At 40.2% G+C, this 25,444-nt stretch overlaps 2 protein-coding genes and 1 pseudogene across 2 annotated transcripts; all 3 read right to left on the reverse strand.

Moving 5' to 3' along the window:
• Positions 1 to 17,925: 17,925 nt before the first annotated feature.
• LOC145061067 (putative disease resistance RPP13-like protein 1) lies at positions 17,926 to 18,681 on the reverse strand. The gene is made up of 2 exons (XM_079008439.1): positions 18,367 to 18,681; positions 17,926 to 18,051 (listed from the first exon to the last, which is right to left on the reverse strand). The coding sequence occupies exons 1-2, from the start codon at positions 18,679 to 18,681 to the stop codon at positions 17,926 to 17,928; spliced, it is 441 nt and encodes a 146-aa protein (XP_078864565.1).
• Positions 18,682 to 18,944: 263 nt separating this feature from the next.
• LOC145061077 (putative disease resistance RPP13-like protein 1) lies at positions 18,945 to 19,481 on the reverse strand. Its single transcript, XM_079008448.1, has one exon. It carries the CDS (start codon positions 19,479 to 19,481, stop codon positions 18,945 to 18,947), a length of 537 nt encoding a protein of 178 aa, XP_078864574.1.
• Positions 19,482 to 23,471: 3,990 nt separating this feature from the next.
• On the reverse strand, positions 23,472 to 24,791 carry LOC145061083 (putative receptor-like protein kinase At5g39000 pseudogene; annotated as a pseudogene).
• Between the last annotated feature and the right edge of the window lie 653 nt (positions 24,792 to 25,444).

A 25,444-nucleotide genomic window follows, 5' to 3' on the forward strand; every position in this document is an offset into this window, starting at 1 on the left:
TATATAGGTTGGACCTGCTAGCCGAACTCAGTTAGATTCACAGTACTTTTCATGTATCCTAGTTGCGAAAGTGCCTGGTGGATGACTCGGCAGTGGTTCCTTTGGAGGATATTCAGGTGGATGACAACCTGAACTACATCAGGCAGCCAGTGGCGATCCTCGACAGGAAGTCGAAGGATCTGAGGAACAAGAGGGTGGAGCTGGTGAAGGTGCAATGGAAACACCACAAGGGCTCGGAATAGACTTGGGAGCCGGAGGACGAGATGAGGGAACACTACCCTGAGCTTTTTCCGGATTCAGCAGCAGACTTCGAGGACAAAGTCTAAAATAAGTGGGGGAGATTTTTAACACCCGATCCCTGGTACGTATTTTAATTAAAGTAAACTCATGTTTTGCTCTAGGACTCGGTGAGTTGGAGGCCCAACTCGTCGAGTAGACTCGACTTTGGATCGGTAGGATAAGTGACCACTCGATGAGTCGGGAGACCGACTCGACGAGTAGGACTATGTAGATGAAACCCTAATATTTGGGGTTTGCACCCTATTTAAACAACTTATAACACCCCAACCCATCCTCCATTGTTCCTCACAAACCAGAGAAAGCCCTAACTCGAACCCTAAGTCTCTTTTGAGTGTTCTTGAGATTTTTGGTGACTTTTGTGTGCATTTAAAGTTGGAAAAGAAGAAGGAAGCTTGGGACTTCAAGTGGAAGCTAGTAGATCCAAAGGTTTTTCTTCATTCTTAGTTCATTTAAGGTAAAAAGCTTAAACCTTGACCATCTATCTCTTAGTTCCTGTTTTGGGGCTATTTTCTACCCTTTTATGAGTTTGTGAAGTTATAATCAGATTTTGTGAGTGTGTTGGAGTTACACTTTAGATCTGGAACCATTGAGGGTTCCCATGGCATAAAGGCTCCAACTTTATAGCCATGGGAGACCCATTCTTCTTATATACCACTTTTTATGGCTTTTTGAGCCAAAAACCCCATACATAGACATCAAGATTGGGACTTTATGTATAAAATGGACCTTAGGAGGTCAGATCTATAGTTTTGATGCATTAAGACGCATTATAATCGACTGAATAGTTTTGGACAAAGGGGGACTCGGCGAGTCGCTTGGGTGACTTGGCGATCGGGTCACATTTTCCCCAAAAGTCTTCTAGAAATGGTCTTTGGTTCAATGGAAGGAACACTCATCCTGTTATGGGTTTGTTATGGACTTGAAGATCAAAGGACTTGACGAGTTCAAGGAGGAACTCAGCGAGGTCAAGGAAATGACCCAACCACATGAAGACGGGATCGACGAGGTCAAGGAGAACTCAGCGAGTCATAGACTAGATACCTTCATATAGATGATGATAAACTCGATAAGTTCAAGGAAGAACTCGGTGAGTCAGTTGAAGAAGGTCCCGATGTTTGTTGAAGGAGAACTCATCAAGCTCTTGCCAGAATCGACGAGTTGGGACGGGATTGTAGTACTTTGTGGACGTACGGACTCGACGAGTTGGTGGGCCAACTCGGCGAGTCGAGTTAACCAGATGTTGACTTCGACCAAAGTTGACTTTGACCAAGGTTTTGACCATGACTTTGACTTGGACTTGAGTTGACCCTTGTAGGGGTAAAGGATGTTGTGTAGGGATCGAGGAGTAGAGAAGAGTTGATTTCTGTATTGAGGATATTGAAGATACTACACGACATTGATATGAGTTACCTTCCAGTAGAAGTGGGTCTAAGGCACCAAGGCCGACCCACTATTAGTTGATTATAGTGGAGATGATTGTCTTTGTGATAATTGTCTGATTTGCTATTAGTTTATGTGCTCTATGTGCCAATATGATATGTTCTATGTGATAGTGGTAGTAGGAGGGGGAGTAGTCCCTGATTCGGTTGTTAGGACTGAAGGGTAGGTCGGAAACCCCTAGATATGTATGGCAAAATGATTATGATACATTCTTATGTGATTGTAGAAAGGGGTGAAGTAGTCCCCGTGACTAGGTGAGATAGATCGGAGGGTAGGCAGGCACCCCAGAATGGCCTAACACGGGTAGGTCAGCATCCATGTATGGACTGACATAGGTAGGTCAGCACCCTAGAATGGCTTTATAACGACCCAAAAATCACAACTAAAAATTTCTTTAAAAACATTACTAAAATCATATTTATAAAAACTGTATCATAAGTCATAACATAATTTATCGAGTATTAATTCAAAACATAATATCATTATCAGAGTCAAACATTCCCAGGCTAACTGACTGTGGTGTATGCTCTGCAATCTCCCCAAGCTCCTCTTTTGAAAGCTGAGTACCTGAAACCAAAACTGAAAACCGTAAGCACGAAGCTTAGTGAGCTCCCCCAATCTACCACATACCATGCAATAACATATAAAGCACATACTGGGCCTTTCCCACTGCATCGGACCGAGGTCCGGACTAACTGGGGCCTTGCCCCCTGCATCGGACCGAAGTCTGGAAACTGACTGGGACCTTGTCCCCTGCATCGGACCAAAGTCCGGACTAACTGGGGCCTTGCCCCCTGCATCGGACCGAAGTCCGGACTAACTGGGACCTTGTCCCCTGCATCGGACCGAAGTCCGGGCTAACTGGGGCCTTGCCCCCTACATCGGACCGAAGTCCGGACTAACTGGGACCTTCTCCCCTGCATCGGACCGAAGTCCGGGCTAACTGGGGCCTTGCCCCCTGTATCGGACCGAAGTCCGGACTAACTGGGACCTTATCCCCTGCATCGGACCGAAGTCCGGGCTAACTGAACAGAACATATCATAAACATATCAACTAGCATGAACACACGTATACTGCATACTACATCAGGCCGTAGCCCGGAACACATAACACATAAATCCTGTCTGAGCCACGAAGGCATCAGACATACCATCTACTGCATCAGATAAAACTCCGGAAACTACTACTAACTAAACGGGTCGGCATTGCGGCCGTAGACCCGTTCCTATTGGAAGGAAACTCACCTGAACTGCTGAGCTCTGCTGATAAACCTCTGGCTGCTACTCGATAATCCCCTGAACCGCTGCTCCTCTAGCTCTCCGAGCTATCAATATACGTATCACACTTAGTCTGACGACCAACTAAGTCAACTCTGGTCAAAGTCAAAATCTTGGTTAAAGTCAACCTTCCAGGTCAACCCTACTCGCCGAGTCCTCCTAATGACTCACTGAGTTCATAAGCTCAGGTTCTTTCTATTCGCGACTCGACCCGCCGAGTCATTCTATGACTCGCCGAGTCCAACTAGTTCCAAGTCCTATCCTGTCCAACTCGCTGATTCACCACCCGACTCACTGATTCGAGTCTCAACTCGAAGGGTTTGAGGTTTCGCGACCTGACTCGCCGAGTCCAAGAACAGACTCGCCGAGTCCTAGACAATCTTCAACCAACTCGTCGAGTTGCTCTTCCAACTCGCCGAGTCCATGCCTAACTTCATCCGACTCGACGAGCTGTTCATCCTACTCGTCGAGTTCCTCCTCATCTTCAAGCTACTCGCCGAGTCCACTCGAAGGACTCGCCGAGTCTATCCAGTCCTCAATCCATGCAGTGGCTTTTCGAGCCAAACAGAGCTTCCAACTCATAGATCCATACTTCTAGGGCCTATCCCCCACGTAAAGTGGCAAACTTTACGTGTAGATTAAGAGATCTAGGCTCAAAACACATTCAACTAGGGTTTATGGCAAACATACTTCTTCAACATACCAAGGGCTGATACTTTAGGGAATTCTAGACCAAAACAAGCATGGATCTGAGGTAGCAACCTCAGATCTGGACCTCTAACTCGAAATGGTTACCTATCATGCCAAAAAAATGTCCAAACTCACACATAAGAATAGATCTAGGTGCAAAGGGATTCCAAGCAACAGCTTATTACCTCCAATTGGTCTGAAATGACTCCTCAATCCCAGATCTACAGTCCCTTCTTGCACCTCCAAGGTCTTTCTTCCTCCTCCAAGCTTTAGTGCACTCTTCAAGGCAAGATCTAGCTCAAAAACGGATATGGCGGCTAGGGTTTGGTGTTCTGGGGGTAGAGAGGCAGTAAAGGAACCCTAAGAAAGAGAATGGGATGCTTAAATAGGCTCCAAGTCCCGGATTTAGGGTTTTCCTCGATCAGACCCAACTCGTCGAGTCTCTTTGACCGACTCACCGAGTCGGTCGCTTACACCTCAACCCGGATCCCGCTCGGACTCGCCGAGTCTCCCCTAAACTTGAGGTTTTCTTTCTTTTCTTGGCTTTCCAAACTTTGGGGTGTTACAACTCTCCCCCACTTAAACTAAACTTCATCCTCGAAGCTTGCTATGACCAACTGCCTGCGAACTGCCTCCAACTCTCTGCCTGGAAAAACTAATACCCTTTCGTCCATCACTCCAGCCACTCACAGTGCCGGTCACTACTGTTGGTACATACTAAATCCTTCTCTTTTTTATAATTTCCTCTACGCTACTTCCTCCGACAAAAATCCTGTTGCCCCTCATCCGCCTACCGGATGCACTGAGACTACCCAGGTCTAACTAATCTGTCAATATCTGAGCTACCGGACTCCCACTGGTGACTATACTCCTACACCATCTCATAGTCTTTCCCGACGACTCTTGAAGATACTTCGACTATCTATAACTGTTCTATCCATTCTGCCATCCATACTGAAACATTGCTGCTGGAGCTAGCCTGCTTATCTCTCATCTGATTACTCAACTCCTACTAACTCGAGTCTTCCATCCTGAAGGAAGAGCTACTTGCCTAGCTATCCTTACAGATCACTTATACTTGGCAGAAGGCTCGACTGATCCTGCTGAGAGGGACTTGCCATTTCCAAATCAACCAACTATATCGTCAGCACTTGCATTCCAACACAAATACTAATACTGTCCAAAACTCTGAAACCTTCCAAACACTGAACTGCCTGCAATGCTGAACATGCCTGAAACTTTAAACTGCCTGAAACGCCGAACCGACTGAAACGCTGAACGGCCTGAAATACTGAATTGACTGAAACACTGAGCTGCCTGAAACACTGAACTGGCTGAAACACTGAGCTGCCTGAAACACTGATCTGACTGAAACACTGAGTTCCAACTCAACCGTAGAGTCGAAGGACTCCTCACTCAGTCGTTCCCACGACTTCTAAACAAAATCTTTCTCTGGAACTAGTTTCCACTAGTTATCCTGTCACTGCGGCTCTAACAATCTTCCGATCCAACCGATCGGGTCCATACGTCACATCCTAACATCATCAATTCCACGACTAACAACATGATGGCTCCCAGACTGACAGTAGCCCTTAACATACCCGAACCCCAACGGTCCACTGCTACTCTGATCTCATAACTGATGTAACGATCTATAGCCAAAATTGCTGACTTAGCCATAACTAAACCATTTGGGAAATCCGAAATCTAACCCGTGGATTCCCATATCCTCACTGTTGCACTCGAACTGGTGGGTACTACTGCTTTCCCGCGTCCAACACGCGCTCATGCCACCTACCAATCTGATAACAGCTGCGACTACGCTCGCGGACTTACAACTCTCTCTAGTACTATCTGGCTACTAGTGAATGCTACGGCTACCCCCGCAGACTTACAACACCACTACTACTATCTGACTGCTAGTGAATGCTACGGCTACCCCCGCAGACTTACAACACTACTACTACTATCTGACTGCTAGTGAATGCTACGGCTACCCCCGCAGACTTACAACACTACTACTACTATCTGACTACTAGTGAATGCTACGGCTACCCCCGCAGACTTACAACACTACTACTACTACTATCCCGAGGACATCCTAACTATCCCTAGTCCCGCTAGTGATTCCCCATCCTGATTTCTCAAAACCAGCCCTCAGTCTTTGAATTCTACATCATCCTCGACATCTTATATCCTTGATATACTTAGCGCTTCGTCGAGGAACTCTTCGGCTTGGTTCCCAAACCAACCGTCTACTAATCCGGATACAAGAAGCTATTGTTGGGAAGTTTCCAAACTCCCAACTCCTGAATCTACACAATCCTGCATGCTGACGCTGATACTGGCTACTAATACGTAGACATCTCTTGCTAACCGTTCTCAGGATCCTCATTCCGACTCACTTGAGCCTCTACAGGTGGTCCTCCAATCCTGGATTCTCAACCAGCTTCTAACCATCTCGATTACATGAACTAACTGCTGGAAAGGTCCTTAAACTCCCAAATCTGAACTCCTCAATCCATCGATCACTAAGCTACAATCGTTTCAGAGGCCGCGCAATCATTCTGAGTCTATGTGACTCTTATCCATGTATACCCGGAGGGTTCTCCCCCACTTCGATCCTGCTTACCCCTTGCTGCTTCACACTCAAAAGAGATCATGGTCTTTACTACCATTCCAAAGCATCTACTGGGGAACCCAAGCCCGCCAGGTAGGAATTTAACCAATCCATCCCAAACACTAACCACTCCGGACTAGTGAAACGAACCAAATCTCTCCCAACCATGCTACAGTTACTGCATCCTCCGAAACATTCTCCATAAGAGCACATCCCCTAACTACCAACCAATTATCCGAGGTATGCAAATGGCATATAACATAATCATAAGCAAGCCACTCCATAACACAACACTTATACCACAATTGATGTAGAACCATAGCAATATAATCATAACATAAGCTGACAGAAAAACAAAAGTTACATACCTCCATTACTCAGTGCTGCTCGAATCCCTGCTGAAATCTACCGGAAAACTCGGCTCTGAGCCGTAGGCACCCTTGTCCGGCCTCGACAACTGCTGGCGGTACTTGAAGTCCCAAGGGCAGGAGTTGGCACCTGCCCTGCTGAATACAAACTCGGATTGTGGGCCTTCTTGTGGCCCCTCTGACTGCAATGGAAACATAACGAATCAAGTCCCTGGGCGATGGTAACAACACAGTCTCTGCTAAAATGACCAATCTGACCGCACTTGAAACACCCAACATCGCCACCACTTCTACGCCTACACACACCCATGTGCGTCCTTCTGCACTTCCCGCATCGACTGCGGCTCTGATAGTTCCTCGTCCTCAAATCTGGACCCTTGGGCCTCTTACCCGAACCTGTGGCTACCTGAGTCTCATCCATTTTCCTCTTCCTTTCCGACTCCCTGCCCGACTCTCGCTCCTTCGTTACCCCAACGGCAACGCCTGCTGACTGAACAACAGATGTCTGATCCTGAAGCCTCGCCATCAATCTATCAGTGATCCTCACGACCATGTCGGGAAGATCCTCGCGAATGGCTCGCGAAACTTCCTCAACTATCCAATCATGCAATGGTCTCTCTTGGAGACAGAATGCCCCACTCACCCCTGCCCCATGATGGCAGGAACTAGAAATGGGATCTCCCTCCCTGATGGATCCCTGAACTCCATAAGATTCGGGACCTAGACGAGCCCCAATCTGTCCTGAAACTAACCCGGTCTTAAAGGCCTCAAGATGACTGTCCATGAGCTCCACAATGGCCTCTCTAACTGAACCGAAAATCACTAGAGTCTTATCAATGATGTTGCGCATAATCTCTGCGGAAATGAAATCCCTCATCTGATCATGAAGCTGCCCGGCTCTGAAGCCCGAGCCAGACCCCTCCTCGACACCTGAACTGCTAACTGGTATCTCGCGCAACGTCACCATGCTGAAAATATAACAATTCCTGATCAATTTACACACTACTGCTGAGGGATCTCTCACATACTCTACTAGTTCCTTGGTTTTTCCTCGGCCCCTCTTGAATCGAGTACGGATCCTCTGCTTTCAGTAGTATGGGCCCCTACTACCTTCCACATCTATCCGTACTTTCCTCAAGAGTTACCTCAACTCCATCAAGTCCCCTTTACTCTTCTACTGATCTCTGCTACTCTCATCCTAGGCTTGCCCTAGGGAACCTCTGACTCTACTCAAACCAGTCCTCAGCTGCTGAAGGCCTCCTTGTAATGTCAATTAGCCACCACCTGAATACCATCACATGTAATGAGGCTCGGATAATCCTTCGAGTAAAAGTCTCGTCCCTACAACGGTTAGACTCAAACGAGAGTTGCACAGTAGGGTCAAATCCAACACTCTAAGATTATTCAACCCTGATCACATGTGATGTGACGTATTCACCTAATGGCTAACTCCCATCACTCAGAGTCCCACAAAGCACAAAGCAAGCAGCATTCGGATAAAGGAAACATACTCAAGCAAATCTATCCTCATAACGAAAAACCGCACTCGCATACAATGCTAAGCTCATACTATCAGGCATAACCTACACAGGCTATCCTACTATTGTCTACTTAATACTAGCATGCAATTCTTATCAAGCTGAAACACATAAAGTAGGCACATAAGGCATTCTCCTAGATCCTTAGTCCTATTCTAGCATGCTGTTCTACTGAAGCTGAAACCGAAACTGAAACTGAACTGAAACTGAAGCCGATACTGATAATCATAACATAACTTGTATGGGTAAATTGGGAGTACTTACTTAAGCTCGGCTGATTGCATGCACCACACCCTTTTCTCTTTTCAAAGTTCTTTCTTCCTGAATTCTTTTTACTTTTTCTAAAACTCTTTTCTTTACACTTTTTCTAAAATTGTTTTCTTTTCTCAAAATTATTTTGTACTACGATTTTTCTTTTGAAAACTCTATACCACTTCCTTAGTTTGAGTTTAGACACACTCAGGAGTGCGCCCGAATCCCTCAAACCAAGGCTCTGATACCAACTTGTAACGACCCAAAAATCACAAGTAAAAATTCCTCTAAAAACATTACTAAAATCATATTTATAAAAACTGTATCATAAGTCATAACATAATTTATCGAGTATTAATTTAAAACATAATATCATTATCAGAGTCAAACATTCCCAGGCTAACTGACTGTGGTGTGTGCACTGCAATCTCCCCGAGCTCCTCTTTTGAAAGCTGAGTACTTGAAACCAAAACTGAAAACTGTAAGCACGAAGCTTAGTGAGCTCCCCCAATCTACCACATACCATGCAATAACATATAAAGCACATACTGGGCCTTGCCCACTGCATCGGACCGAGGTCCGGACTAACTGGGGCCATGCCCCCTGCATCGGACCGAAGTCCGGAAGCTGACTGGGACCTTGTCCCCTGCATCGGACCGAAGTCCGGACTAACTGGGGCCTTGCCCCCTGCATCGGACCGAAGTCCGGACTAACTGGGACCTTGTCCCCTGCATCGGACCGAAGTCCGGGCTAACTGGGGCCTTGCCCCTGCATCGGACCGAAGTCCGGACTAACTGGGACCTTGTCCCCTGCATCGGACCAAAGTCCGGGCTAACCGGGGCCTTGCCCCCTGCATCGGACCGAAGTCCGGACTAACTGGGACCTTGTCCCCTACATCGGACCGAAGTCCGGGCTAACTGAACAGAACATAACATAAACATATCAACTAGCATGAACACACGTATACTGCATACTACATCGGGCCGTAGCCCGGAACACATAACACATAAATCCTGTCTGAGCCACGAAGGCATCAGACATACCATCTACTGCATCAGATCAAACTCCGGAAACTACTACTAACTAAACGGGTCAGCATTGTGGCCGTAGACCCGTTCCTATTGGAAGGAAACTCACCTGAACTGCTGAGCTCTGCTGATAAACCTCTGGCTGCTACTCGATAGTCTGACGATCAACTAAGTCAACTCTGGTCAAAGTCAAAATCCTGGTTAAAGTCAACCTTCCAGGTCAACCCTACTCGCCGAGTCCTCCTAATGACTCGCTGAGTTCATAAGCTCAGGTTCTTTCTATTCGCGACTCGACCCGCCGAGTCATTCTATGACTCGCTGAGTCCAACTAGTTCCAAGTCCTGTCCTGTCCAACTCGCTGATTCACCACCCGACTCACTGATTCGAGTCTCAACTCGAAGGGTTTGAGGTTTCGCGACCTGACTCGCCGAGTCCAAGAACAGACTCGCCGAGTCCTAGACAATCTTCAACCAACTCATTGAGTTGCTCTTCCAACTCGCCGAGTCCATGCCTAACTTCATCCGACTCGACGAGCTGTTCATCCTACTCGTCGAGTTCCTCCTCATCTTCAAGCTACTCGCCGAGTCCACTCGAAGGACTCGCCGAGTCTATCCAGTCCTCAATCCATGCAGTGGCTTTTCGAGCCAAACAGAGCTTCCAACTCATAGATCCATACTTCTAGGGCCTATCCCCCACGTAAAGTGGCAAACTTTACGTGTAGATTAAGAGATCTAGGCTCAAAACACATTCAACTAGGGTTTATGGCAAACATACTTCTTCAACATACCAAGGGCTGATACTTTAGGGAATTCTAGACCAAAACAAGCATGGATCTGAGGTAGCAACCTCAGATCTGGACCTCTAACTCGAAATGGTTACCTATCATGCCAAAAAAATGTCCAAACTCACACATAAGAATAGATCTAGGTGCAAAGGTAGTCCAAGCAACAGCTTATTACCTCCAATTGGTCTGAAATGACTCCTCAATCCCAGATCTACAGTCCCTTCTTGCACCTCCAAGGTCTTTCTTCCTCCTCCAAGCTTTAGTGCACTCTTCAAGGCAAGATCTAGCTCAAAAACAGATATGGCAGCTAGGGTTTGGTGTTCTGGGTGTAGAGAGGCAGTAAAGGAACCCTAGGAAAGAGAATGGGACGCTTAAATAAGCGCCAAGTCCCGGATTTAGGGTTTTCCTCGATCAGACCCAACTCGTCGAGTCTCTTTGACCGACTCGCCGAGTCGGTCGCTTACACCTCAACCCGGATCCCGCTCGGACTCGCCGAGTCCCTCCATGGACTCGCCGAGTCTCCCCTAAACTTGAGGTTTTCTTTCTTTTCTTGGCTTTCCAAACTTTGGGGTGTTACAGGCTTGACATAGGTAGGCTAGGCACCCCAGAATTGTCCGACAGTATGTATGGTTGTATGGTATGTGGTATGATGGGGGAACTTACTAAGCTTTGTGCTTACGGTTTTCAATTTTCGTTTCAGGTACCTCTTCATCTAAGGGAAAGGACTAGGTAAGGTAGCAACACATCGCACACACATGATTCTGCATTTGAGAACCCTGGGATTGTACTCTGACATTATACTATTTGACATTATGGTTTTTTAAACATGTAACTATGGTTTTGTGGTTTGATGTGATATCAGTAATGTTTTACTCAAACAGTTTTACAAGTACTATAATTAAAAACAAAAAAATTCACTCTCAATTTTTGGGATCTTACACGATCATAGCTCCGAACCGACTCAACAAATCCATGCCCACTATGACACAGACATCACCCATCGCGATCGGTACTAGGTCTATCAGGAACTCAACACAAAAGATCTCCAGTACACATCGTTGGAATATATCAGTAGAAAAATCTGCATGCTCATCGGCTATACAGACCCTCAGAGGTTGACATAATGCCTCACGTCGGCTACCGATGTGACGAATAAAAGTTGAATACACGAAGGATCGAATCGCACTGAGTCAAATAAAAAAAAGCAGGTACAGAACACACAAGAAAAGTACCCATATACAACACAAAATAAGCACAACAAATCTCAAAATAATATAAATAAGGAAATATGTACCAACCACGACATTCGGTGTTGCGCGGACCTCTTCCGTTGTCAGCTGAAAAGCTCTGCCACAACCCCTTGGAGCCTCGTCCTTCACCGGCCGAATATCAGTAGCATGTAAAGCAGCAAGAGCGGAACCCTGGGCTAATCCCTGAATGAGCTGAGGACATTTAACCTTCCGATGGCCGGTCTGGTTACAGTGGAAGCAAATTGCAAACCCCTTGGGGCAATCCTTCGCCATGTGCCCCTCTTTGCCACGTTTGTAGCAAATCCCTGCCCGAAATGATCCCTTGTGACTCTTGCCGCACTTGCCATAAGTGCGGCCCTTTTGGCCTCCAGCTCTCGCATCAGCAGGCTTTTCCCGCTTCGTTGTCGGCTGCGACTGTATTGGTTTGTTGTCTCTACCCTGAGACTCCTCCTCCACTCTGGTCTGCTACTCAAGCTCAATCTCCCACCTCCTGGCATTGGTCTGAAACTCAGCCAATGTCCAGTATGAAGAGTTCGCCACGAACTCCCGTATATCCCTCCTTAGTATCCTCAAATATCGGGTCACACGTGCCTGCTTAATAGACACGTGCTCAGGGAAAAACAACGCTCTCTCATGGAACATCCTCAAAATCTCAGTCACAGTATCTGTCTTCTGATAGAGAGATAGAAACTCCTGGGCTAACCGTTCCCTCTCCACCGTGGGAACATACTCATCTCGGAACAATTGCTTAAATCTCTCCCAAGTCACTACAACATGATCTATAGGAGTAAATGTCGCGACTCGTCGAGGGCAACTATGTAACTTGTTGAGTCCCCTCATTCCTTCAGAAATGTCGCGAAAAACCAATTTAACTCGTCGAGTTGTCTCATCAAATCGCCGAGTTACTCATGTCCAGACTCGTCGCGGAAAACCCTAGCCGACTCGCCGAGTCAGCTCATCGACTCGTCTAGTCCCTCCAGACCCTTTTCTCATTCAAATGTTTTAAGGCAGATTTACAACTCGAAACTCTGATCTAGCCTCCCAAGGCTGAGATACCACGTAAAGCTGCAAGCTTTACATCCATGTGTGGCACTTAGGGCTTCAAATTAAAACAACTTCCATTTACGGTCATAAATGAAAGCCCTTTTATTAGATGGATAGAGTTGGTACCTTTGGACTCTAGGGACCTCACAAGGTCCAGATATGAAGCCTCAATCTCTTGGTAAGCTGAACACACTCAAAGTCTCAAGGAAATGTGGAATAAACCCTAAAACTCCATAAAATGGGATCTAATCAAACTAATGAGCAAGGTGGAAACTTTTTACCTTCAACAGAAGCTCTAGATGAAATAACACCAGATTCAACACTCTCTTCTCGTTTCTTGCTTTGATACTCTTCTCTTCTCTTCCAAGAGTGTATTAAAATGCCTAAAGATTAACTCTATTTCTCTCTTAGATCAGTATGGATAATTAGGGTTTCACATAGGGGAGTAAGGCGCCAATTCGCCGAGTTGGTCCTTCCGACTCATCAAGTTGGTCATAAAACCCATGTGGCCCATCCGTCTCTACTTGGCGAGTTCGGGCATCCAGCTCGTCGATTTGTTCAATCATTTCATAAATAAATAAATAAATATTATACCTGGGAGTCGGGATTTTACATGTTGCCCAAGGCCTATGTTTGTAAAAGGCCCGAAACTGCTAAAGTATATGGTATACTTAGAGAGAAAAAAATTAAATTATCTAAAAATGTTAGGAGTATTTTTTTAAAATTAGTTGTTTTTGTAATGTTGTGGCTATATTAATAACGAATTTTATGAATTTCATAACGATGTGTATATTTTCAATTTAACTTTTATTATATTTTTGACTTTGGAGGCACATTTTTTCTTTTAACTGTGGACACTAGTAACCACAGTTTTAATACTTCTGTAAGATGGCATACCTGGTTGCTCTGCAATATAATTGACATACAACAAGTCCCTTACATGAACTTCAGCCAATGTGGACTGAAACAAAATTAGAAGGAAATTGAAAAAATAACATACTTTTAGCAAATCACAAGAAGTTTTCGAGATAAAATAAACATATATAGGTACGCTTGAGTTTGCTCTAACCAATAAGTTTTCACACCCCTTTTGCTTGAGTTTCTTCTGTTAGCATAATAAGGTAACCATTCGATCTTGCATCATCCTTTTGATACTCATCACCAACTTTACCAAGATGTACCATTTTGGAGTTTGTTAAATCACCCATTTTGTCTTGACATCTATTCTCGTGAAAGAACGAAGTATCTGTAATTTGAACGGCAGGACAGATATGAAATAAAGAAAAGTATAACAATATATAAATACAATTAGTTATCTTATACAAAGTTTGACCGTGTTATTACCAACAATGGTTAAGTTTTGATTAAAAACGTCAATTCTGTCGAATCTTGTACTTAACAAAATGAAACAATAACTAAAAGGCTCCAATCTTGATCTTTCTCTTGTTTACTGATCTAGGGACTGCAAACAGATTAGAAGAGACCCACACTAGTAATAGATGAGATAATTAGATATAAACCAGAGCTAATGCTTACGAATGTATTGCTATCATTACTTAAACATTTTGCCATTAACAAAAGCATTTACTTACAGCAATACACATATATAGAAGAATGAAAATATAGATGCAATTTAGAGGTCAAACATAGAACATAACTAATTTGTCATCAACTAAACTATGGAACTTTAAAAAAAGAAAAAATTACAATAATAGATATCATCCACAAATAACTCACATCATCATGACAGGAATGTTTCTTTAAGATAAGTGCTCATGTTTTTAATAAAAAATTCACAACCATGAAGACACTAGAATGCTTCTCGTTTTACGAAACTAATTTTGATCTAAAACCCAACACTAGGCCTACCTAATTTTTTAATTTTATATAGTAATTGTATATAAAAAAAAATAGGAACTACCTTTAAAAAAATTAGGACCTAAGTAATACTATTTGACAAAATATGAAAACAAATAAATAAAAAATAATAATGGACGACTTATATTTAAATTTCAAAACAAATGGTTAATACTTTCAAAACCTTTCACAAATCTGAAATAAAAAGAGAGTTGAAGCTGTTTGATGTTATAAAAATAAATTATGAATTGTAATAGGAAATTTAAAAAAAAAAAAAAAAAAAAAACCCAACTCATCTCATATTGTTGGTCGTACAAAATGGCTGTTGCAAATGAACTTTTTAAAAAGGAAAGAGATTCGGTTATGCAAAGTAGCTTTCTTTTTTGTTACAAAAAATCAGGTTTTATGGTTGAGTAGACTGATTTTACCAACTTTTAGCTATTCTATCGATCCGGTTGAACTCGAGTATTTACAAACCTGTCGTTTTTTTTATTGGTTCGACCCGATGTCATATATAACGTTGACTCTTTGATTTTTCCGTCTGCACTTAATTAGGAACCACGTGGAATTCTATTCTAGATTCGCCACTATACTTATGAGAAAGTTCTTGGCGAAAAACATCTTTTGTATTTGTTTGCTTCGTTTCCTCCGGAGCTTCATTGATCGGGTGCCTCGTCTTCTTCAACAGCAATTATTGGGCGTGCGATGTTATTTAGAAGACTGAAGAGTCGTGCAAATGAACTTCACTTTGCCGCCAAATGTTTAGGTATAGAACTAACGTGCTGTTGGTGCCCCTTTTCAGTTGGACCAGACTTGCTTGGATCAAGAGGCCCAAATAACATATATCTATAACAGGCCTAGGAAATCTGATGCCCCATAAAAAATTGCTGCCTGGGCTTATATATATATATATATATATATATATATATATATATATATATATATATATATATATATATATATATATATATATATATACTAGCCGTCTACCCGTGCAAAGCGGCGGGCGGCGAATAATTTGATCTCTTTAGAGTTAAAACCATTTTGCGTTCACTTCGAGAAATGAATATTAAATGACATCTATTTTTCAAGAGCATTACCATACCACATTAAGGGGGTGTTTGGCTAAGCTTTTTTAAAACAACTTATTAGATTCCGCATCACTATAAGCTAAAAAAGTGTTTGGATTAGAATAACTTATTCCGGTGGGGAACCTCTAATACGTCATTTTTTCATAAGTTACCCTACACTTACTTATTAACTTATAAGCTAATAAACTAATAAGCAATAAGTTTTTTTGCTAAACACCCCCTAAATGGTTATTACTTCCATTTATACATACTCAAACCACTTGTACTGTTTATCGTCCTCTTTTTTTTTTTTTCGTTTTCCTTAATTCCTTTATTAATTTAATGTCCTACTAAGTAAAATACTAAAATATATAAATAATAGTTTATAAAAATAAACCTTTAGAATATCAGGTGTTGTGATTCAAAAGTCGATAAATAGGCCTTTGAGAAGGCCAAAATACTTAGGTGTCAACTTGTTCATTGTGATTTTAAACCAAGTTTGGTCACAAATTAAATCATTTTCAACGATGGTATGTAATTCAAGTATTCATATTGATTTAGGTTCTCGAAACCTTAAAATATTGAACACAATCTATATAGAACCTTATAATAAGGACAATAATCACCGTAATCAGGAAGTCCATGTGATGAAACTTGATATTATAAGGACCAATGATGAAAAAGGTTTCATTTTTAGACTAAACAAGATAAAAAATATACAAACTACCTCAATCATGTCAAATCTTATGTTTAACCGTTCTTTATTGCAAAAGTAAGATGCCAAAATATACAAACTAATAATAATACAATTCTCTAACTGGCCCTCTTGGTTGAGTTCTTTGAACATGCAAAGTCAACACATTGCAGAAACATAGTAAAAACCTTTTTAGGAACAAACCTGATATAATAAAGTCTTCACCCAATATATTTATAAAATAAAACTACAAAAAGTTAAAAATGATAAAATCAATAACAAGTAAGGATTAAAATAAAAACATGTTAAGAAAGAGCCATCTGCAGGAGGGATATTTGAATCAACATGTATTTTCTGATGGTTTCAAATTTTGAATTATCTGAAATTTAAGGATTGAGATAGAATTTGTTGAGAAATATAAGGATTTAAAACACAGGTTAAAATTTAATATTATTTTATTGATGACTACTTGTACTATTAGCTTAATGATTTGAACGTCTTAAAAAAATAATATTATTATATTCAATCTATTTTTAGAAATATTGAGATTTCTTTTATAAGATAGTAAAGATATATATTAATTTTACTTAATTAACTACTAAAATGAACAAAACTTGAAAACAAAGTGGTGTACACTTATAGATGTTATGAGTGATTTGACTATTGAAAAGGAAAAACAAAAGCTGGTTATTCCCTGTAATCAAGCACACAGTTGTTTTATTGAATGTATCAACAGAATGCATTTTCATCCAGGATAAATGTAATGATCAACTCTCTATAATTTAAATAGTAGAATATTTGATTATTAGTTAAAATTTTAAAATTGTCTTCATATCAACAAACAAAACAAACATGTCTCAAAACTAATAATACTAATAATTTAAAGATAATGTTTTAAACATCAAAAGTTACAAAAAACTGAAAGCCCACTTCAATTAAGAATGGAACTTTAGTACTGATGTGGTAGAGTTGATGGAAGAATAAATGATGAAGTGGTAGTATCCCTCACATCTTCTCCCACTGCAAATGAATCCACCCGAGTTATGGTAATATAACTGTAGTTCAACTAGTAAGGTTGGGAAATTCTTTGGGCCCCACTCTGACATGGGCTTATTTAAGCCTCCTATGAATAGGCTACTTAAATTAGGAGCCCAAACACCAGAAGGAAAGGAGTAGTCTATATTGGACAACCATGTATCCTCAATTCTTCGAGACATGTGAGACTTTGCAAACCATCATCAAACACATCACTCCATGTAATCTCCAAAATATCAAGACCTTTTGATGTAAATTGGCATCATGTGCTTGTATTGGAATTATCACTTTGTCTAGCACCATAATGCATATTCGACCTTGAAGATTTAAAAGGATCTTAAGCTCGGATATTTTGAACTTGTTGGCTCGTTCCATAATGACCTTGGGTAGAGTTTGTAGATTTGTCAATGCGCCAATCCCTAAAGGCATCTTCTTGAGTTTTGGAGTAACACTAATGTCAAGATGTCATAGGTTTATTAACTTTGCAAAACTTTTTGGCAAGTCGTATAACTCTGAACATCCATGAACCAACAAGCTCTGTAGATTATAGAGGTCACTTACTGCTTCCGGTAAATATGTTATTGTAGTATAAGAAAAGTTGATGTATCGTAGATGCTTGAGACTACCAATGGATTGTGGTACCTCTGAGATTACGTAATTAGCTAGTCTTAGAACCCTTAGGAATTGTGGTTGTGAAAGTAATTCAGCAAAAGCATTGTCCACTCGAGACATTGTTCAGAAACTTCATAAGCATCTAGCTCTTTGTAATTCATTGAGCATTCTATAGGATCCCCCTCGTAGACCTACAAGTGAAAATTGACGAAAGTTCTCAAAACTTTGTTTCTTGTCGGACGAATCCATCTCATCATCCAATCTAAAAACTAAATCTCCTGCAACACTTGTGGCCAAGTCATTTATCAGATCATGCATAGTATATCTTACATCGACATTCATTGAATGTTGAAAAATTGATCTCGACTTTAGCTCCTCAAAATATTGATGACCTAGAATCTCCATTGCCTTGTTTCCATTTGGTTGCAACAAAAATCCTTCGGCCATCCACAGTAGGACTAATTCTTTTTTGTCAAACACATAGTCCTTGGGAAATAAGGAACAACCAATAACTTCAAATGTGGAGGGAGATAATAATAGCTTAGTCTTAGAGCTGGAAGAATCTCCCTTCCATCATCTATATCCCATATATCACTATTCAAAAACTTTTCCCATTCATAACCATTTCTATTTGTCTTCAAGACCCTCCTAAGTGCTTTCAAAGCCAAAGGAAATCTACTACATTTATTTACAATACCTTCACCATGCAATTCAAAGTTGTTTTCACCAAGCGAATGTTGAGAAAATAAAGATAGAGCATCTACATTTGACAAAAGCTCCAAGTAGTAAGATTCGTTTGAGTCCACCACCAATGCAACCATGATATTGCAGTTTGTGACTATAATCTTACTTCGAGGTGCCCCTATAAGAGGGATTTGGGGGAGTTCCCACTTACTTTTTTCTTCACTCCACACATCATCTAGACCAAATAGGAACCATTTCATTAAAAGTTTTTCTTTGAGAGCCACATGAAGCAGATCAAGATTAACAAAATCTCTGTTTTTCCCTAGTTACAGCTTGAAATATAACCTTGCTAATATTAAGTACATCCAACTCTTCAGAAACACAAACTCATGCCCTGAGTTCAAAGTGATCCTTCATTCACTTTCTCTTCTTTGTACAAAACTTTAGCAAGAGTGGATTTTCCAATCCCACCCATACCAACAATGGACACTATCCTCTTTTTTTCATCATTCCCTAACAACTTCCCCAGCAATGCTTCTTTATCCCCATCCCCACCTATGATTTTGGACTCATCAACCAGTGAAGTTTGCTGCAATCGTATCTCAATTCTATTTGAGTTGTCGACATTCACATTTACAGCAAAACCTAGACATTTTTTCACCTCAACAAGATCATTCAATTTTGTGGTAATCTCATCTAGCTTAGAACTCAACCGACTCCCATAACTAGGACTAAAATTAGTAAAACAAGTTGGGATGAACTTGAATCCCTTACTACTGCTGGAGTTGGGGTTAGTGTTGGAATCATATTCCCGATCCAACTTGAATTGAATAGCTTCAGTAACCAAATCATCGAGTACATCATCTATGTCGTAAGCCAAATCATGGAAATTGTTGAGCCACAGTTGAACGACTCTCTTTTTATCTGCTTCTGTCATGCATCAGCAACTACAGCTTGGATCATGGGCAAGGTATTCTTCCTTTTGTTCATCTAGGAATCAATTCCTTTAGATCGTGCCAGCTTCATCAAGTCATCAGAGATGAGTTTCTTCACACATCACACTGATAAGAGCGGTAGCAACGATTTCAGCCATGGATATTAGGTAAAGGGAAAAGATTGGTTACTTTGATGGAGTTTGTTTTGGGAATGGATGAGAATTAGCAGATGAAACGAAGGTGTTTGTGTGCCCCAAATTCAGAGAATATTCAAGAAAGGTCCTTGTCCTTGTCAAAAAACTTTGTTTTTGTTCCAAAAACGTTCTGACTTACATAAGTGGTCTAAAATCAGATTTCTACCAAACTTAACATATGATCAATTTTGTTTACTATCAACCTGAATGCCTATTATAACCCTTATACTTGTTTTACATTTTTTACACTTATTTCAGTGTTTTTAATTAATTAAAAATAAACGAAATGCCCACCCACCACCTCCTTATCATACCACCTCCCCCCATCTCTCTCTACCCAGTCCTCCACCTCCAATATTAAAAGTAACTATTGATGTTTAATAGTTGAAATGTGATTGACATTTGATGTTTAAATAAAATGTGCTTTTTATTTACTAGTATGGTACTTTCTTGTGTCAATCATTTACTATTGTTTCATTTTTGCATGTTTTAACTTCCAGAATAATTATATTATTCAAACTATCCACAGTCGATCACTCGTTGGAAGTAGGTATTAAATCAAGACTTTCATGAATTTGGTTTGTAGATTTGTCTTAATGGTATTAGACATAGCAAAGTTTACTGCAACATTCATAAGTGCTCATAAGGTCTGAGTATTGAATTCAACCTGCGCTCACTTGTATCACTTCATGGAATTTATCTCGAGTGATCGTGAGATGATAGTATCATATAAGTCTTCAAACCTAGATATATGAGTTGTTGACTATGAATTGGTTGTACATTGATAGTATGAAAACGCATCGGTAACTCGATGTTATAAAACGTGTTGTTGTGTACAATTTGATTTCAACCTGCGCTCACTTGTATCACTTCATGGAATTTATCTCGAGTGATCGTGAGATGATAATATCATATAAGTCTTCAAACCTAGATATATGAGTTATTGACTATGAATTGGTTGTACATTGATAGTATGAAAACGCATCGGTAACTCGATGTTATAAAACGTGTTGTTGTGTACAATTTGATGAATAGTTAGTACAAGCATATGAGTCAAAGTTTATCTGTTTCTGTTAGTCCGTGGGGGATTAAAAACAATATCTTGGGCCCCTCGATGATTTTGTTTTGACTTATATGTCGGGCCCGGTCATAACTAAATTGATGTGTTCGATTGAGTTCTATGTCAAACAAATCGGAAATCAGGAAACAAACTCTTGGACAATAAGTATGACGTTTTTCCATGTATTTGTCCGGCTGATATCTTGAACAGAGGATTATATGATCAGTTATCTAAAATGGAGCGTCTCGTTTTGACAGAGGCTTTTAAGAACGATTACTAGTCGGTGTTTTAACTCATACTTGCAGTTATAGTTATTAGACTTATCCAAGTGGGAGACTGTTGGATTTAGTGTCTAAGCTCATAACTATAATTGGTATGTACTTGACCCAAGAGTAGCATTGTCGATTTGGGTTGAATGGCACCGGAACAATATAAATGATGGACTTTTAAGAAGAGGATATTTATGATTTATTAATATCTTATAAGTTCTAATATATTAATATGAAATCTTATTATTTAATAAGTATTGATCAAGAATTAGTTTGGAATTAATTTTGCGATCAAAAGAGACTAATTAAATATACGGGGTTGATTTGGTAAATCATTCATTCTTATAAATTGGGCTCATGATCCATAGTTCTTTATGTTGGGCTAAACCCATGGATGATCCATGGAGGTTTTAACCCATGGAGCATGAGGGATATTGAAAGTCATTAGGGTTTACATGGTGTAACACCAGCTTGCCACACTATATAAGAGACCCTAAGGCTACCAAAAATGGCACCTAAGTGAAAGGAATGGGGGCTAGCCGAATTTTGTGTGCAAGTACACTTCTCTCAAGTTCTTCCATTTGTTGCTGATGTTGTATGAAGCATTTGAGGCATCACACTTGGGGTGATAGGCTCTTAAAGGCTTAAGGAATGAAGCTACAAGAAAAGGTATGTCATTCTAGTAGATTTTTGTATTACATATACTTCATGATATGCTAGTTAGGATGAAACATTGGAAAAATGAAAGTTTGCATGTATAATAAAGAAAACATACACCCAAGATTTCAGGGGTTGCATGCACACCTTAGAAGTGTTAGAATGCTCAAAACCCTTCAGTATATGTGGTATATTTGTATGGAAGACCATGGGAGAGCCCATAACACTTGGATGTGAGACAATGTGGAGAGCCCATGGCTTTCCTATTAAATACCATGGGGGAGGCCATGAAATTTAGATGTAAGACCATATGGGCAGCCCATGGCATCCTGGAGTAAGACCCTGGGGGAACCCACAATATCCTTATATGTTGTGTGCATGGCTTATATGGTTTATATAGCTTTTATTGCTAATATGGATTATGTGATTATGTGGATTGTGTGGATTGTGTGGGGTGTACTCTGAGGAACTCACTAAGCATCATCTTACAATTTGTTAGATTGTTTTAGGTACTTCTAAGCCTAAGGGCAAAGGCAAGGCTTAATGGCGCGTCATGCACTCTCTCAGGCATTTTTATGGGACATTCTGATATTTGAAATAAAGTTGTTGATGTTATGAGATTGAAAACAACTGTTCTTGAGATTTTGTGGTTTATTGGAAATATTTTGATTATTTAAAAATGAAAATTTTTTCCTTTGGAAAATTAGATCGTTACACACTAAGAATATCATTACCTCTATAATACGACATTTGAACATATATTACACTTGAATGTAGATTTCAACAAAATTTTCAAAATAAATTTTCGATTAAAAATAAAAACAAAAAAAATACTGAAATTTTATCATTTATACTCATCCATTTAGCAAGCTCCATTACAAAATGGAGGACCCACTTGCACAATGCCTTTTGGAGCACTTCGGTACCCATTTGTGTAGTGTAGGCTCTTGTTGGGGAATGGTTGGATGTTGGCCTATTGCAAGAATTTATATATTTTTATTTATTTTTTTCAGAAAAATTTAAGTACAATGGTTGTTTTAGTCTCTCTTATTGCTTAATCATTTTTTCTATTTACAAAAATTTGAATTCCATCTCTTAGTTTCTCCTTGCAGAATCCTTTCAAATTATGTTAGCTTGCATCATGTTTTCATGGTGGCCAACTTTAATGCCCTATTCTCAAGTTTTTTTTAAAGAAAGAAAGGGGAGGAAAGAGAAGAAAATGGAAGGAAAGATGTGTTCTTGAGTTTTTCTTAGGAGGGAAAGGGAGGGAACTGAAAGGAAATAAGTGTTCTCGAGATTCATTTAAGAAAGGAAAGAAAAGAAAATGGAGGGATTGAGTGGGGAAGCAAAGGACTTTTTCTAAGATTCATTTCCTCCCATTTTTGGGATGATTTGGAGGGAAAGAGTTGTTAACCTTTCGGCCTAGTTCCCGAGTTGTATGAGAGAAAAGAAAAGACAGGAAAGGAAAAGAAATTTGTCTTTTGTGTTCCCGAGTTGATGACAAATGGAAGGAAAATTAAACATTTTGTTCTATCTATCCAAATTCTTCCAAATCGGAAAAAAAATTAGGAGGGAAAGTGATCCTTCCATTTCCTTCGACTTCTATCTTTTACTGAAACTTAGGAACACTAATTTCTTTTATTTTCTTCTCACTTCCACCCATTTCCTTTCTTTTCTTTTGTTAAGTTGAACTTAGGAACAGAGTGTTCATTTCCTTCCCATCACTTTCCTTCCTAAAAAAATTCAAGAACATGACACGAGAAATTTTAGGTGGGATGGTCTCTTCTTTTAATATCTTGATGTTGCACGTTGTCATGGTGTTAACCTCCTCAAAAGTAATTTCACATTTGGAGGGATCTTATCTTCTAACTAGTGATGAATAATGAGGAATAATTACACAAAATTGTATAAGAGGAAAAAAATATAACAAAAATAACCATAAAATTGAAGATGAAAAAAAAACAAGGAGTTGTGCATCGATTATAGAAACATTGAACAACCTAAACTAAAACTAGACTTCGAATCCCGAGCATCATGGGAGTTGATAATCAATGTCATGAAGGAGGTAGTGTCCGAGTTAACACATCGTAGAGGATGTCACCTTCAAAGTGATGATCAATCAAAAAATATTTATGTCAAGCAACTAATCTTATATTGCGCCTCAGAATATTATTATGCAAATTATTAAAAAGGAAAAAAAAACATGATATTCAAACTTACTTGCATTTTCATGGCCTTCTTAAGTTGGGACGCAACCTCAACAATTGTAGGTCGTTCTTTCCGAGTTTCATGCAAGCATCGCATAACAATACCTGAGAACTTGCGCAACACTTTTGGTTTGATGTCTTTCCTTACTTTTGGATGAATTATCTTGTCTAGCTCACCATTTTTGTAGCAAGTTGGAGCAAATCGATGAAGGAACCGGCGCTCGTCATGGTAACTTAGAACACACGCCAACGTTCCACACAAAACTTCAAACAAAACAACACCAAAAGAGTAGACATCCGATTCTTTTGTTAATGAACATGTTCTTTCGTATTGTGGGTCACAATAACCATGTGTACCGGCAGGGTTAGTGATCACTATGGTGTTTTGTTGATTTGCTAGTCCTATCCTAGGCAACCCAAGATCCCCAAGTTTTGCATTCCAATTTTGGTCCAACAAAATATTCGCACTTTTTATATCACGGTGTATTATTCTGTGCTTTTCTGCGACTTGATTATGAAGATAGTCCAATGCAGAAGCAACATCAATGCATATTTTGAGAAGTTGTGGCCATGAAAGTCCAGCCGAAGGGTTACGCAAATGTGTGTCAAGGCTTCCATGGCTTGCATATTCGTAAACTAGGATCATTTCCTTGTTATCATCACAAAACCCTAAAAGGGTTACAATGTTGTTGTGCTGATACTGTGAAAGCATTGTGAGCTCAGTGTGGAACTCCTTGTTACCATGACCATTAGTGACATCTAGCGGTTTTACAGCAACATGCTCGTTTACATGATCTCCCCAAGTGAGGATTCCATTGTAGACCCTTCCGTATCCACCCTTCCCAATGATATTTCTTTCATTGAAGTCTTGGGTACAACTTTTTATGGTGTGTAAAGGGAATTTGAGGATATTTGGTTGCTTCATCTGAAACATGACCTGGACTAATTTACATTGAACCTGTGTGTAACAAACATACTTATATACACTATTTCCGTAACTAACCTTTCGATGAAACCTCCGGTCTAGTGGCAGAGGACTCCTTGTGGATATGCGTAATCTACAGTAGATGTACTTAACAAAATCTTGAATAAACTCTGTCTCTCGCCTGGAATTAACTTGATTTAAATAAAACATGCAAAACACAATCCAAAAAACTAACACACCAATTTTGAAGATTTTATTTATCTATAAGCTAAAATAAAAATGGCACATGTTAAGCTATTATGTTTAATTAAGTTTTCCATATCATATTTGCACTTGTAACTACATAGATATATAATGTGTATTGGCGTAACGTTTATGTATAAAATTAAAATGGTTTATCTAAATAACTTAACTTGTGGTAAAATAATAAAATAATATTGTGTTTCAACAAGACCTTGAAACTGGTTATCAATGTGGGTTTGCATGAATCTCAACAAAAATGCCACGAAAATAGCATATCGTTCAAACTTTGGCTTTTAATAGAAAGCGTATAAAACTATTAAAATTGTTTTATCTAAATAACTTAGCTTGTGATATAACTATTAAAATTGTTTTATCTAAATAACTTAGCTTGTGATATAATAAAAATTTGT

Source organism: Lactuca serriola, chromosome 1 (assembly GCF_051521515.1).
Source record: "Lactuca serriola cultivar US96UC23 chromosome 1, Lser_US96UC23_V15, whole genome shotgun sequence".
Taxonomy (NCBI): domain Eukaryota; kingdom Viridiplantae; phylum Streptophyta; class Magnoliopsida; order Asterales; family Asteraceae; genus Lactuca; species Lactuca serriola.

Excerpts from the sequence above, each read along its gene's own strand:
- LOC145061067 (XM_079008439.1), bottom strand. The coding sequence starts at position 18,681 with ATGGTTGCATTGGTGGTGGACTCAAACGAATCTTACTACTTGGAGCTT. Across the intron at positions 18,052-18,366 it reads CTCCACATTTGAAGTTATTG|GTCTACGAGGGGGATCCTAT; the intron begins GTTGTTCCTTAT and ends TTTCACTTGTAG.
- LOC145061077 (XM_079008448.1), bottom strand. The coding sequence starts at position 19,481 with ATGACAGAAGCAGATAAAAAGAGAGTCGTTCAACTGTGGCTCAACAAT.